Consider the following 15,113-nt stretch of genomic DNA (forward strand, 5'->3'; position numbering starts at 1 on the left):
AATCCTGCCAGTTTAAATTGGTCTATTTTCTATCGCCCTCTCCAGGACTATTTCTCTGTACTTTGTGACACCAGAGAAGCTTTTTTTTTTTTTTTTTGGCTTCTGGAAAACTTCAACACACTGAAAAGTTTCCTGGACTTATGTTCAGTCTGAGAACTAAAACTACTGGAACCGTGTAATGCTGAACACGTATATCAGGACATCGTTGTCTTTAATTAATAACAACGAGCACATATTTACTCAAACTTCTCTGAAAATCTGATCAAACTGTTTCTTAATCGGATTACTCTGCATGCATGTAAACACAGTCAGTGCATAGCTGGAAATATTTCTTTTTTTTTTGTAATTTCACTTGAAACGCTTGTGTTCATTCTGCACTAAAGTAATCAATCAAATGAGAAAATACTCATCATTTGTCAAGTATTTGATTCCAACAGGAGTGTACAAGAATAGGCCTTACCATGTGGTTATTTAATAAAGGCGTTATTAAGATACTAAAATGACTTATATGGGGATTTGGCCCTATACTTGCAAGCTTGTTGCTACATGTTTTTTGGTTTATCACAGTTAAGTCTAAACTATTTATATTATGTTCATCCCCAAAACAAAGTGTGGGAGCCAAACCAAAATTCACCACAAATCCCAGAGATTATTCAAGCATGCATTTATAGATGCTATCATAATAAAATAGTAGTAACATAAATATCCAGTCACATCCAGGCTGCCCTTAGGAAGTGTGTGTGTGTGTGTGTGTGGATTTTGATGTGACTCAGTGTCTGTCACCATGGCAACACACTGGGGAGAGGGCTCTAAAGACCGGCCCGGGTTAGGCGTCTGACTGACCGCGCCTGGCAACTAGTCAGCACTGGAATCTGTTTTGCGTCCTTATCAGTGATGCAGGATCAGCGCCTGACTCGCTCAGCATGGATTAAGAATGAGAATGGGAGTAAAAAAAAAAAAAAAGGACTCGCCGAATTTAAATTGAACACGAGTGAAATAAAGCTCCTGCCGCGTGTGCTGCCTCAGACCGACTGCATATTGTACACTGTGCTGACGAGGACACAACTCAGCTAGTCACAGTCAGACACCAGAGGCGTGGAGAGCCCACACAGCTGAGCCCGGAGCAACATAAGCATAAAGATACTCGCTCATTCTTCATTTTCATCTCTGTCTGGCAAACGGGGAGATCACCCAAGCTCTGTTTTCTCATTCATTGAAAACAGCAAGCGCACAAATATCCATCTGTGTTTAAACTCGGCTTGAAGCAAACACACCGTATGCTTCTGTGTTATTCCAATCATTTTCACAACATGCATATTGGACACAGGCCAAGTCCTGCTTCCGTAGCTGGAGGTTGTCTGGCGTACCTCCTGGATGTTGCTGAGGGACAAGGTGAAGTCCTGGGCCATTTCTGACGGCGACGGAGGAACGTCTGAGGCAACCAGTCTGGGACAGGAAACGGCGTTCTGTGGAGAGATGGGATGTTCGGGCAGGAAGTGACATATAGGAGTTAAAGAAAACAATGGCTCCCCTGCATACATCCGCAAACCCAAAATACCTGTCCTGTTTATCTGGAAGGAGGAGGAAATGAGAGGGTAAAGTCTCGCTCTGAGGGAAACAACAATAGCTTCAAATAGAGACGATGAGGGATTAGAAAAACAAACCCAGAACAGGAAAGCCCACCTCCTCATCTCTTTATGAGCCACATTACAAAGACCTCATCGAGCTTTTTTACATGCTTTTAAAAAAAAAACTAAAATTTTACGAACCGAAAGCCGTAGGCCTCTTGTGCTTGTTTGTTTTTGTAAATCTGAAACTGGATTTATTGCATTTGCTTAGAAAAATCCAGCGATTACTTTCCTGCTTCACTTGTTTAAACAAATGGAGCTCTTTCTCTTCGTCAAGGGGGTCTTCTGATATAAAGCGGAACATTAAACAGTCACTGCAATAAAACACTAGAAGCAAGACCACTTGACCAGCAGCTGACCAGAGCACTGTGAGTCACATCCTCACCCCTCTAACTGGGACCAGTGTGCTGGGAGGACGCCTCCTCACGCAGAGGCCCTGCAGATCTGGCTCGGCAATAAAAAAAAAAACCAAAGGGGACGGAAATAACATGATGGCTGACTTAATCTTAAAAGTTGTCAGGAACACACCGGGGAGCTTTAATTGGTTTCAGTGAGGCTACTGTAGTTTCGGATAATTTTCCCAGTTTCATGGCCTTTTCTTCGTGCGCTCGTGCCAAAACAATTTGATTTGCTTGCATGTCAGAGTAGTTTGCACCCTCGTGGGGCTTCGCGTTGCCAAACATACATCTACATAACCCCTTTGTACAGTCACCTACTTAACATGAGGGAATACAATGTGTAAAACCGAAGCTGGAAATGTAAGTATAGATTTATCTCTACAAGGCATTTAGTAATAATTCCCTACAAAAATAGAGACACAATGAATCTATTCTTCCACATGCTGGGATATCAAACCAAACTTTACAGGAGCTTTAAAATGGCACTTCACTCCTGTAAGGAGTCTGTTAAACCAAAACCTCTTGAGGTTTTATAGCGGATTTCAACATACTGTGGTTGGGACACTTGTAACCTCAAACTGAATTACCACATGGCTGCTGTTGCTCAACCCGTCTGGACACAGATCATTACAGCACACAAGGAGTTGTTGGAATGCTTAGTCTGGATTATGTTGGACTAGTGGGATGTTAATATTATGAGACCCCTGCAGGCGTCTGTGTGGTTTGTGGATTAAAGAGAGAAAAAGGAGGATCGCTCACCTCCAGCACGTTGGGCTTTGACTCGTCTTTACTGGAGACACAGAGGTGGTTGTCGGGGTCCCAGTAGCACTTCCACCTGGTGCTCAGGCAGCTCACACATCTGTCATAGATGGACACACATACATGGAAAGAGTTGAGAAACAAGGATCAGTCCCCCGTATCTCCCTCTGACCTGTTCCCATGCTGTAAATACAGGCTTTTCAAAAGTTGAATATGTGGCCCCATTTTGAGAGGCTGAACTGTTTGAGGCATCGGAGTTTAGCGCTAATAAAAGGAAGTAATGATTAGTCACAGCAGCAGACACATTCATTCCACAGTTGCAACACAGCGAGTCAGGAGGGCGAACTGGACCAAAGCTGCTGAGATGAAAAAAGAAAAGCACTTCTCTATAAACACTCAATGTGTGTGAGTGCTGCCTCCTGTAATTCTATCACTGTGAGGACCGTTTTGAGATTTACACCAGCTAAGTGAGGACATATTAGCGGGTAGGTCCATCAGCAGCTTGTAGACTCGATTTGTTCAACAATAAAAAGGTTAAATTCATGCCCCCTTTAGAAGCTGTTATTTGCAGTGACTTGTGGCGAGCATTAAAGCTGCAGATGTTCCTCTTCAGGTTAAATTATAAAATATTCTAGATTTTATTCTATCATTTCAACAAATCCCATGAAAAGACTAAATCAACATGTAAAAGAAGAAAAAACACATTATTCTTCTTACAAATAAAAAGTTGAACTTACATGCAATAATAGGCCACGCACCCTTGCACCATTCAAGACTATTTCTTTGGGCTCGGAGGGCGGGGGTTCGCTGCTACAGCCTTACTTTGTGTTTCCTGAGCTGCCTCCACCTCAATGTCAATCTCTAAAGGGCAAAGGGTTATATTTCTGGGGTTCCTGTGTAGCCGGCGGATATCAGGGCCAAGACTTCCTTTTCTGTGCGCTGCTCATTGTTTACAGTCCGATCAGCGAGATGGAGTTGAGGGACGACGAGTACGGCCAGATTGTTTCACATGTATCCAGTTCACAAACTGATTTTGAACCAATAAAAAGCTAAATCATCACCAGACGATAGCCAGTGGGTTCCCAGATTGCATTTCAGCCAATGCGTTCCGCCTTTGCCTCTCCATAAAGGCATTTGTGCTGAACTCACTGTTCGTTGCAAAAATTCTCCCAAATGACAAATGACAAACAAAATGTAGAGTGAACAATAAAAAAACAACAACGAGTGTAACTAGCAAAACGCCAACCAACATCAACAATGCCGGGGAGGAATTGTAATTACCTGCAAACTCATATCTCATATTCATGGACTACTTTATTGCCTTTGTACAAGCCCTGTAAAGGGACAAGTCAAGTATCAAAAGCATTAAAATGAAACAGAAGGTCGACTTTCCCGTAAACAGTTTGAGTTGGCTGGTTAAATATTTGCTCAAATGTTGATTTTTTTTTTAGACCTTCGGTTTCTAAAACGATAAAATCCTCCGACATGTCGATAGTGCTCTTATCAGTGAACTACTTTAGACAGACGTCTGAGGAGCTCTGCAGTGAAGACTCGCCTGGTTACAAGAAATTGCAAACGCGCAACCAAAGGCCAGCGACTCCTCATGCAGCCTTCGTGCACGACTCACAGGCCGCGATTACGTCATTTTCTGACACACACACCTCGGGCAGGCGAGTATAAACTAGAGTTTTGGGGCTTTAGGTTGTTTTTTTGTACGTGGACCACAAACATCTGAGTGATAAACTAACTAAACTGGAACACCTCCGCTGTACAGTATGCGAGTGTGTGTCACTGCATTGCCTCCGGGAGGAGACAGATGTCCCACACTAGGAATGATAGCGCCTCCAGTGATAGCAGCACTCTGGGGAGGTCTCTAGACTGGGATGGGGGAGTGGGGGGGTAGGGGGGGTAGACTGGGATAGGTGTAAAGGGATGTGGAGACGTAATCGAAACATGTGTGTGTTCTGATTAGAAGCAGACGGCCCCCTCTAGGCTCTTATCGGCTGCAGCTTTTCTGTTTTCCCTGACTCCCTTTCTGTCCTATTAAAACACTTATACACTACCACACACACACACCTTCACACACACACACACACACACACACACACTGTTCACTCTCTCTCTCTCTCTCTATCTCTGCTTGACCCAACACTGACAGTAAATACCCAGTAACGCTGCCCACCCCGACGCATAATGACCATACACACACACACACACACACACACACACACACACACACACACACACACTAAATACACAGTCGGGCTCACACTCTCAGGGCCTCTCAGTGGACACAGCGGTTAAACATACATCCTCAATCACGTCTCTGTCAAAAAGGAAAAAACGTCCAGAAGAAAAGACCAGTTTTCAGGGAGAGACGGAGACAGGACAGCAAACGGACAGAGACAGACGAGGGGAGAAAGAAAGAAGGAGGGCCAAAAACTTGGGACATGAAAAGCAAATATAACAGAGAAAAAATGTGTGTGTGTGTGTGTGTGTGTGTGTTTGTGAGAGAGAGAGAGAGACACACATAAAGAGAGTGAGAGAAGCAGTGTGAGAGGGCAGGTTAGGTGGTTGTCCTACTGGGCTGCTTGGTGAGACTGGAATGCTATCGTCTGGTTGTCATTAACACTCTGCCTAGTGACCACTTTGAATGGGTCATGGGAGAACTGACTACACACTCTCTCCCCCCCCCCCCCCCCACACACACACACACACACACACAGACACACGAAACAGTCACAGAGAAAAACAGGTAAACTGATTTAACACAGAAATTGTCGTATCATGAATTAAGACGCCTTAAAACTGGAATTTGTAACATTCTCAACTTAATAATATCGTCTTTAGACACCCTGACTGGTAAAGTCTTACATCTTTCAACACACGTCTTTTTGTTACAATTTTGAAGCTCTCAATGACATCACTGTGACATCATCAGGGTCATCTTCTGACAGTAAATATCCAGTGACCCTGCCCACGAAACTCCAAGAAGACATTATACAACTGTGCTCCTGAGAAGTGAAATTACCTTCTCGTGTAAAATTGGCCCCTTTAAAAGTTCTGTAGCTATTTTCCATTTAATTGTTGATTTGTCAATAATTCATGAAACTTGGGAGACCTGCAACGATTAGTCAATTAATCGACTACATTGATAATCAATTCATAAAGCTCCAGCTGCTCAATAGTGAGGTTTTGCTTCTTGTCTTTATCTTATGTGTTAGCAAATGTTTGTTGAGACAAAACAAGCAATTGGAAAGACGTCACCTTGGACTGACTAGTTTAGTTTTCACCCTTCTCTGACATTTGATAGACCAAGCGGCTAATTATTATTAATTATCATCATTCAAGAAAATTACTGATAGATTAATCAATAATAACGGCGATGACATCGTCTCACCTCGTTGTTTTGTGCTGAAAATGTGTTTCTGAATCACAAAGTAATTAAAGCAGCACAGGATGTCAGTTTGCAGTAACGTCCTTGTACTCCCTATGGGATATTGATGGTTTGCACGGACTCTCGCACGTGCAGATTATTGAACCCAAAAACGTTTTCAGCTTTAACATAAAGACACTATGATGGCACAAAACAGGAGAGACTCTACATTGTGGTTTAATCGCGGAGAAGTGGCTCATAACACTCTCTTTAGGGATTATTAAAAAAAAGCAGCTTGAAGTGATTAAAATCAGACAGAGTATAGCAGCTCCGCAGTTTGCAGCCCAATGCTCATCCTGTGAGAATGGCACTTTGCTCATTATCACCTTCAACAAACCGCCGTCTAATTTCACACTCCTGAACCTCGCCGAGCACATATTGGGTGCAGTCTTGCACGCGTGTACCTTCAAACTGCTGTGTTCACACCTCCAGACTGTTTTCATAAAGTGAACAAAAGGGACACACCCAAACGAATTCAATCGCAGGGAATCAGTCGAACACTCACACACACACACATACACACACACATACACACACACACTAATGCCCCTCTGAGCCTGAGATCTGCCCATCAGATAAAGTGGATCCTCTGACATGGTCCAACATGCAAGAGGAAGCCAGCTGGATTGCCTAAAGATATGAGAAAACCCTCTTTTGTGACCAGACCATACAAGTCACAGTCCTTCACAAAAACAAACATCAACACGGACCAGCCAGACATACGTATCCAATTTCCTTTGGCTTAACGTTTACAGCATATTAATCCCACATTTGATCCTGCGCTGAGAAACCTTGAGTAAGCCAAATACACAATGAGCGCCGCAAGAGGACGTGTCGGCAATATTTACCCACTGAGGCGCCCTAAATTGAAAGCAGAGGAAAAAACAGGAGAGGCGGAGGTTAGGGTCGAGCCTTCGCTGTGCTCGATCTACAATGCCGAGACTCGAGCTGACATCTGAGTGAAGCCATAGCTTGGCTATAATCGTAGTTTACTGGTATTTAGGTTTCATTTAGAGAGGTTTGTTTTCATGGATCGCCTGCAAATCAAGATGCCAGTGGATGAAGGTCTAAGCAGCGGTGGAATTTCACATCCTGTAGTTAAAGCCATAACAACAACATTTTCTGTTGATTGCGGCGGTCCGAAAGTGGTTCTGTTTCCTCGCACCAGAGTCACTTCAGAAAACCTCTAATTTTACAGCAGCAGGCGTCTGAAGGTCTGCTACGTTCGGTTCTAGCCCGCCTCAAGTGGCCATTTGAGGAGCTGCAGATTTTGGCACTTCCATGTTGGCTTCGTTTCTCAGCGACGGAGGTTTTGTCGCTTGGACGTGAGGCATCACAGCAATGCTTTTACTCACACACCCTGAATAAATAAAAAAAATGTGACAATGAATGTGCGACTCACGACGTCTTGGGGTGTATCGCTCCGGTCCTCTCGCAGTCGTAGATGATGAAGCTCCCAGATACCACAGATGTGCCATTCACCTTTATCGCCACAGAAACGGTCAGATGATCTGCAGAAACAACAGGCATGTAAACAACACGGCACGCGTTGAGCATTTCGAGATGGTATCACTGTCATAACACAAACAGCGAGGCATCGACTTTGAAAGACAAAAGGGGGAAATTACATTTATTCTAGTACAGCACACAAAGACGAGCCACATAACTGTACTTGTATTGTGAGCAGAGACAAGGACGGCAGCATCGGCACACAGATGTTCTCAGTCTCACCTGTGCCGGGGAGGATTGGTTGGTAGTTTTCTCGAGGGAGCAGGGGACAGGTCTGGATCTGAGCGGGACCGGAATCCAGGTGCACCGTGGCAGCTGTAGAAACACCCGGACTATATTCACACTCCACCTGGGAGCCGACCAGATCGGGAACACTGCCATTTATCAGGATGCCCACATCCTATGACGAAAACAGAAACACGAGAGCATGAATATGAATTACTGCTCATCTTAACAGAAATCAATTACTGACTGAAGTCCACATTCCCACGCACATGAATTGAAATCCAGGGTATGTTCAGTTAGTCTTGGGTGGAGGGCAAATGGCGCTGGCATTACTTCAAGTTGCTACAAGGAGCACAGGCAGAGAGATGGAGAAACTAATGTGCAATGAAGAAACAGATGGCGCGGTGCTACATTCACATCTAAATGTGGCTACATGTGATGAAGTATGACAGACGTATAATGAGAAAGATAACACCTCACTGACATGATTGATTTTCAGCTAAATGATTTCAATGTGAGAAAAATGGAGGGAGGAGAAGGAGGGACAGAGATTGTGACGCAGAGAGGAAGAGAAAGATGACACGTTCCGCGGCTCAGCAGATACGAGCCGGAGAGGCCGGCAACATGCGCTAAACATGTCTAAAAAATCGGCCCTATTGTTCGGCGGAAGGGATCATTTCCTGCCGAAGGCCCCGACTTCCTGCCTGCTGCTTCCTGTTTGGGGAGACAACCTTGAGCCGCGCTTCCTGAGGCTCTGAAGGATGCCTGCGGATCGGGCAGCTGGTAGATCTATTACAGCCCAAAGCCAAACTGACCTACATAACAAGCAAACACCCACACTTAATGAACCAATTAATGACCTGTCGTCTCTCAGCCTCGTCTAATTATGAGCTGTAATTAAAGGTCAACTATATTCCGAGTGTCAAAATTCGGTGAGCTAATTATCATAGTGTTGTTATGCTTCTGTGAACAGTTTACATGAAGGTGTGATGCAGGGACTCGTTCTGCCAAAATATTTGCAAGGTTTGATTAAAATCAAATCCATTCAACACAAGATACAGGTGAAGGGTGAAGAGAGTATCATGGATCTCGGGGCTTCTGTGTTTGTCTGAAGGTTTAACTTGTATTTCTTCATTTGGCACAACATGTAAAATCATGCAGTTTATGTTCTTGATAATATTACTCGTTTTGTTCCACAATGTGTTTATTGGTTGATGAAAATGGGGTGAAACAATATACTGTAGGGTTTAATCACACTATAGTATGTTTGCAGTATGAATAATAATTACTATACTTTCATATTTAAAAAAAAAGGATGGTAATCAAACTACCACATTGGAATGCAACTTCAAATTAAATATAACAAAAGATTCCTAAGATTACGTTTTATTTCACAGACACTCTTTGGGGCTGTCTTGCCACTGTCATCAATTTGCTGACATGTTTTCCAGGTGCGAGTAACTTCCTCAACAGCATCCTCAAAACTCAAGCAGATCTAGTAGAGCACATTTCCGTCACTTTTTCAGACACAGTTAGATTTACTGCGTGGAATGGATTCGGGATGCAGCAACAGATGTAAATATCGCAGCATCAGGCCGATCAATGTATCCTACGATTGTAATAAATGCAATACTAATTCTAGCAACCAGTCACGTTGCAGTTTACTTAAATGCCATCACTTATTAATCTTTTGATTATCATTTTCTTTCTTTTTAATTAGACATTTGTGTACAATTGTCATAATAAGCATACGAGTTATGGCTAAAAAGAGAGTCACGATGGACGTTTGAGCCAAATCTGAAGAAATGCCTTCCAGGCGTTCCTGAGAAGTCACATTCACGAGAATGGACCAGACGGACGGACAACACGAAGACATAATGGCTCTGGTCACAGCTGTCACCCACACGGAGGCATAATGAAGAGCCGCTGAATAAAGTTTGGCTGCTGAAGGGGTTTGAACGCCGCAATATTCTCACCCCAGCCTGAATTACAACAAGAAGCCTAAAAATAAATGGCATCAAACTCAGACGATGTTATAGCCTGATAGTGTATGAGATCAGATGTCTCATAGTAATGAAGTAATAATAAAGTAACACGATGCCAAGATGCGTGGCCGGAGCCAAAGAGTACACAGTTATATATAAATACACAGGTTAATACCATTGGTGGATTAGAGTTTTGCTGACGAGCAGAAGAGATGGATGAAGCTTTGACTCTCGCTCTATTGAGCGGTAAGCTCTCTCACGTCCAGCCGAGGTGGTGACATTAACAATCGTTACAACTGCCACTGAAGCTGACTGAGAGAAACGGGGACAGGCACCTCGCAATTTTGGCTGCGCCACTCCAAACTCAAAACAATGAAAATAATCACATCAGATTATATTACAGCTTCTACTAGGTTGAGATTCCTGAATGTCACAAGCTAATTACATGACGGCTGGAATGAATAACCAGACACAGTTATCTCACGAGTGGATATTAACGTGTGATAATAATCAGATATTCTCTTTTTTCTAAGTCTGTTAAATTTGATTGCGTGTTAGAAAAGGTAGAATAGGTTTGTTATTGATTTCCTGAACTGTGAGAGTTATAGTCCAGTCTGCTCCCTGAGAGTGCTGCTGTTGATTTAATATATATATATATATGTTCAATAGAGCAGACATTTTATTTCTTGGCTGCAAATGTTTTGGACAAAATAAATTCACAATGAATTTGCATAACAGTACTGAGGTAATTTTTCCACATAGCATCATCAGATACGGGAAAACTCAACAAGCATTCTGGGCCTCCTGCACATGTGGACGTTTCCTGTGCGTTAGTCTGCGCCACGAGGGGCTTGAGAAACGCAACGTTTTTGCTTCAGCCCCTTTAATCAAAATAGTAAAACTTCCTTTGAATTAGATCTGATGGTGTTGCACCAGATTAGAGGACTGAATATCTGTCATAATTAAAACAATTTGGCAAATCTGAAAACCTTTAACCTGGTGTGTAGAGCTGCGATTAGTTACTATTAAACATATCCGCATATGTTTTAATAATCAATTAATCGACTTGAGTAATTCAAGCCAAGTCAAAATCCTGTTTCCAGCTTCTTCAAAATGATATATTTTCTGGTTTCTTTACTTCTCTGTTTGAGGACGTCCTCTTGGAATTTTGGAAACACTGATTGACATTTCTCAACATTTTCTGACATTTTTATAAATCAAACAACTTATAATCGACAGATTAATCGACATTGACAATGCTCGTCAGTTGCAGCCCTATTGGTGCGTGTTTTGGAGCAACAGCTGGAGGCTCGGAGATAACTTTCCTGCTGAGCCACACGGAGCAACGGCACGTATCAAAACACAACGTTAATCACTGGTTAAAGAGAAGGAAGCAGCTGTGTATGGCATGCTCTCTCCTGCTGTGCCACCGGTACGCTCCGGTTTTACACACACACACACACCTGGTTTGCTGTTTTACGAGCAAAGTGATTCACGTAAACTAAGTTCTCATTGTCTTGCGACAGTTTAAATAACTGTGAAAGAACAACTGATAGAAGTGCGTGTTCAGATCAGTTGTACGCTGCAGGAAACACGCCTGCAGAACTGATCGCATTGGTAACGCTCCAAACTGTAAACAGCCACAGTGACGCGTTTCATCGGCAGCGTTAGATGTTCAACGTGCATCACGTTATATTCTGACTTTGTATGTCACATTTAACAATATAAAATACATCAGTAAATAATACCCTTCTTGTGAGTTTTGAAGCTTATATGTGAATTTAAAAAATGGTGGTCGCTAGCAAGTGGCTAATCGAGACTACAAAACGCCATCCCTCCCGGGGTTTGCCTACAAAAATACATCATCCCCGCAGCACTGTATATAAAGAAAATGCTATTTATAGCCACTTTAACATTCTCAGTAAAGTCAACTTTACCAAAAACGTGCACACACTGTGAGGAGGAGGTTGGGGTGAAGGGAGCTGCTCCAGTAAAACAGTGTTGGCATGACTTCATCAGCTGAGTCGTAATAATAGCGTGTATAATAATAATAATGGTGAGAGGTGTCAGGTTATAAAGGTGGTCACGAGACGTCGGGGTTCATCCGCTTTAAATACGCTGCCCCCATTACAAGCATACCTTGATGGGTGGGAGGAGCAAGAGTGAAATAGGTGTGACGGACAACAATAACAGCAGCGGGAGATTTTACCTTGATGTCTGCAGCGATGCTGATCTCCGGGGGTGTCAGGGTCATGGAGGGACACTGCTGGGGGCCCTCACCCATGCTGATCCAGGAGCGGGCCAGCAGCCCCTGAGCACACTCCTTCTGGATGGTGCATCTGGACAAAGTGACAGACGATCACATTCATCATGTCATATCCACGTGCAGATTTGATTAGAGCACAAAGAGAAAAGGGATATTTGGAGATTGTACTGAATACGTCATGGAAACTTAAATCCAGAAACTCAATTTTCCATGCTGGTCTGCACAGAAAACTGAGCTGCAAAAGTTATATATATATATATAAAGTAATTGTTTGTTAATACCACAGCTGGTAATCGAGACCCAATCAGTCATTGGACTACCAGACTGAGCTTCAGGGTCAACGTTTAATCCTTTGTGAGGAGAAAAAGAAACTTCTGCATTTTTATTTCATCCCAGGACTTGACGAATTCTCACCGCTGGGTTTCACGGTCCGCTTCCCACAGATTTATGAGGTGCTCCGGTCTCCTAATGTCACATTCAGACCTCGGCTGTCAGTTGGTTCGGCTCAACACGAGAGACTACTTGACTCTAGGTCACGCACATTTCTATGGCAACCCGTCCTGCAGGATCAGGGGCCAGTCGCCAATAGCTGAATAAAAAGAAAGCACTGCCGATTCTTAATGCGCGTGGACTAACAGTGTGTTTCTGTGTGGACGTGCACAGAGAATACAGTGTGTTTGCGCCAATCTGTGAGTATAATGAATGTCGAGGACAGAAGAATTGTGAGAGGGCATTCAACAAGCAAGGTGGCCTCGTACTCTCTGCTTCACTAATGAACTTCACCGGCCGTTGGCACAGAGCTCAGTTCATCCGCAGAGCAGACTGGAAGGACAAAGTGACCTCAAAGTACAGAGAAACCAAACAGGCCCCATTTAGCAGCGTCCTCACAAGCCACATAGTGAGTTTGGCACATCCCACTTCCCTCTCACACTTCTATAGTTGTTTTAAAATAAAGCGTGTGTCTGTGTGCCCCGCGTGCCTCCAAGTGTGAGTATTTGCGTCCGGAAAGCCAGTGTCCAGATTCTCCGTCCCATCGGCACTGAGGGACTGAGAGGGGCCATGAGGTCCGCCGCTGAACTAAAAATAGAGCCGAGTGCCTCTGCTAGCCGCACAAAAACCCCCAAGACACAATCAAACTCTGGACACACTCTCAGCAGTCGAATACACTTGAAACTTGTTTAGCTATTGATCTAGTTTTCATTTAGAAAGTTGTTCTTTGAGTACGACTGGGGTATTGCTGCTGTCAGCGAGAGTACCGAAGTGATGCTTTTTTTTTTTTTTTTTACCTCTCTACATTTTGTACAGACATTCATGGTCCCCAGAGGATGAATTATTGTTCGTGTTCTTCTGACGTTTCATCCAGGTAAAAATATCAAACTTCTCAAACAAGCGCTTTGCCCCCATAAAATATTTGATGTTAACTTTCAGTATTTTTTTGGTACTCAATGCTACAGACACACTTCGATCTGCACTCAAAAGGATCCAGGTTCCAGTCCTATCTTTGAGATTACAACCATTTGTGACATGAATTAGGTCACTCGTTTTGAGATTTATTTACATTTCATTTTGAAATCACGGCGTAAAACACAACTTCCTCTTGGGTTACAACGAGGCCAAAGTGGCCTGCTTGTTTTCCATCTGGAAGAATATATTTAGATTATCAAGTAAACTCCAGATTTTATCTTTAAGTACTGAATACATCATAGATGCCACTTGGTATAAACGGAAGCAGGCGTCCAGGAAACGTCATCTTATGATCTCAAAAAAGAAAAAGACATGCAGTCTCAGATGAACATCAACAAACGCTGCGTGATTTGAAACGACTGGCTGGCAAAATCACATCACGATGTCTTCGTCTTTCTCTATTGTATCTATTTTCTTCTCCCTTAAATGCATTCATGACTTGCCCGCTTATTTACAAAAGTCTTTGATCAAGTGCAGCAGTGAGGAGAAGTACATTCAAAGCACTTCTCTCCTCCCTTAAAGGCAACAACTTAACACATACACACACACACACACACACACACACACACACTACTCAACTGCCTCACAACAGCATGCTGACTTTTCAAACAGCTCCTTAAAATAAACAGAGTCAACATATGCAGCTAGAATATGACCCGAGAAAACTCACCACCTTCTAAGTGTCTGTTCGACAGATAAGGTGGGAAACCAGTGAGACTGTTAACACAGCCGCAGAACATACAAGCTCCTAACAGCACACACACACACACACGTGCGCGCACACACTCACAAATTCAGTGTGAGATAAGCGTGATAATTTGTGAATAGCAAAGACTGCACATGACGCATAATTTGATTCAAATAAAGATATTTAAGTGCTTTCTTGTGACATGTGGCAGATTAAACCGGCTCCGGCGTTGGAGAGTGATCAAGGACTGAGCGTTATCTCTGGTGGAGGGACTATCTCGCTCTGTTCTTCAGACAACAATGCCGACTCCAACGAGCGAACAGACAAGCTCTACATGCAGACGTGCTGAGGGACGTCAGAGCCATGAATAAAATGAAAACCGGCACCCACGGAGACAGTTGTAACTTCACAGATTGCGAGATAGACCCCCAGTGGTCCTGTTTTCAACCCCCCTTTTACTCTAGTTGTATCAGACAGCAAGGTGATGGAGGAGTCCATCCACCCCCACACTTCAACCCCCTGATCCCTCGGGCTCTGAGGCCACAGCGCCAGCTCAGCGGCTGGCATGACTGGTCAAACAGTGCATCAAACACACACACACACACACACACACACACACACACACACGTATGACATCAGCTCCCTGGCCTCTGAGAGCCAGACAGCGACGCACACTCGCACTGACACTTACACACAGGCTTACACACTTTGACATTTCCTTGTCAAAAGAACCAGTGTGCACTCTCCCTCCCACC

The 15,113-nt window shown here is 43.6% G+C and overlaps 1 protein-coding gene across 1 annotated transcript in view; it reads right to left on the minus strand.

The window, feature by feature from the left end:
- The window catches only part of plxnd1 (plexin D1), a 61,317-nt gene that overhangs the window by 36,255 nt on the left and 9,949 nt on the right, over window positions 1–15,113 (minus strand). Inside the window, exons 5-9 of the mRNA XM_076100076.1 lie at window positions 12,150–12,279; window positions 7,953–8,130; window positions 7,624–7,732; window positions 2,786–2,885; window positions 1,368–1,466 (exon numbers count right to left, since the gene is read on the minus strand). Coding sequence (XP_075956191.1) covers window positions 1,368–1,466; window positions 2,786–2,885; window positions 7,624–7,732; window positions 7,953–8,130; window positions 12,150–12,279 — 616 coding nt within the window. The remainder of the gene's footprint in view (window positions 1–1,367; window positions 1,467–2,785; window positions 2,886–7,623; window positions 7,733–7,952; window positions 8,131–12,149; window positions 12,280–15,113) is intronic.

The sequence above is a fragment of the Anarhichas minor genome, unplaced genomic scaffold (assembly GCF_050575085.1).
Source record: "Anarhichas minor isolate MPS153535 unplaced genomic scaffold, ASM5057508v1 ptg000003l, whole genome shotgun sequence".
Lineage (NCBI taxonomy): Eukaryota > Metazoa > Chordata > Actinopteri > Perciformes > Anarhichadidae > Anarhichas > Anarhichas minor.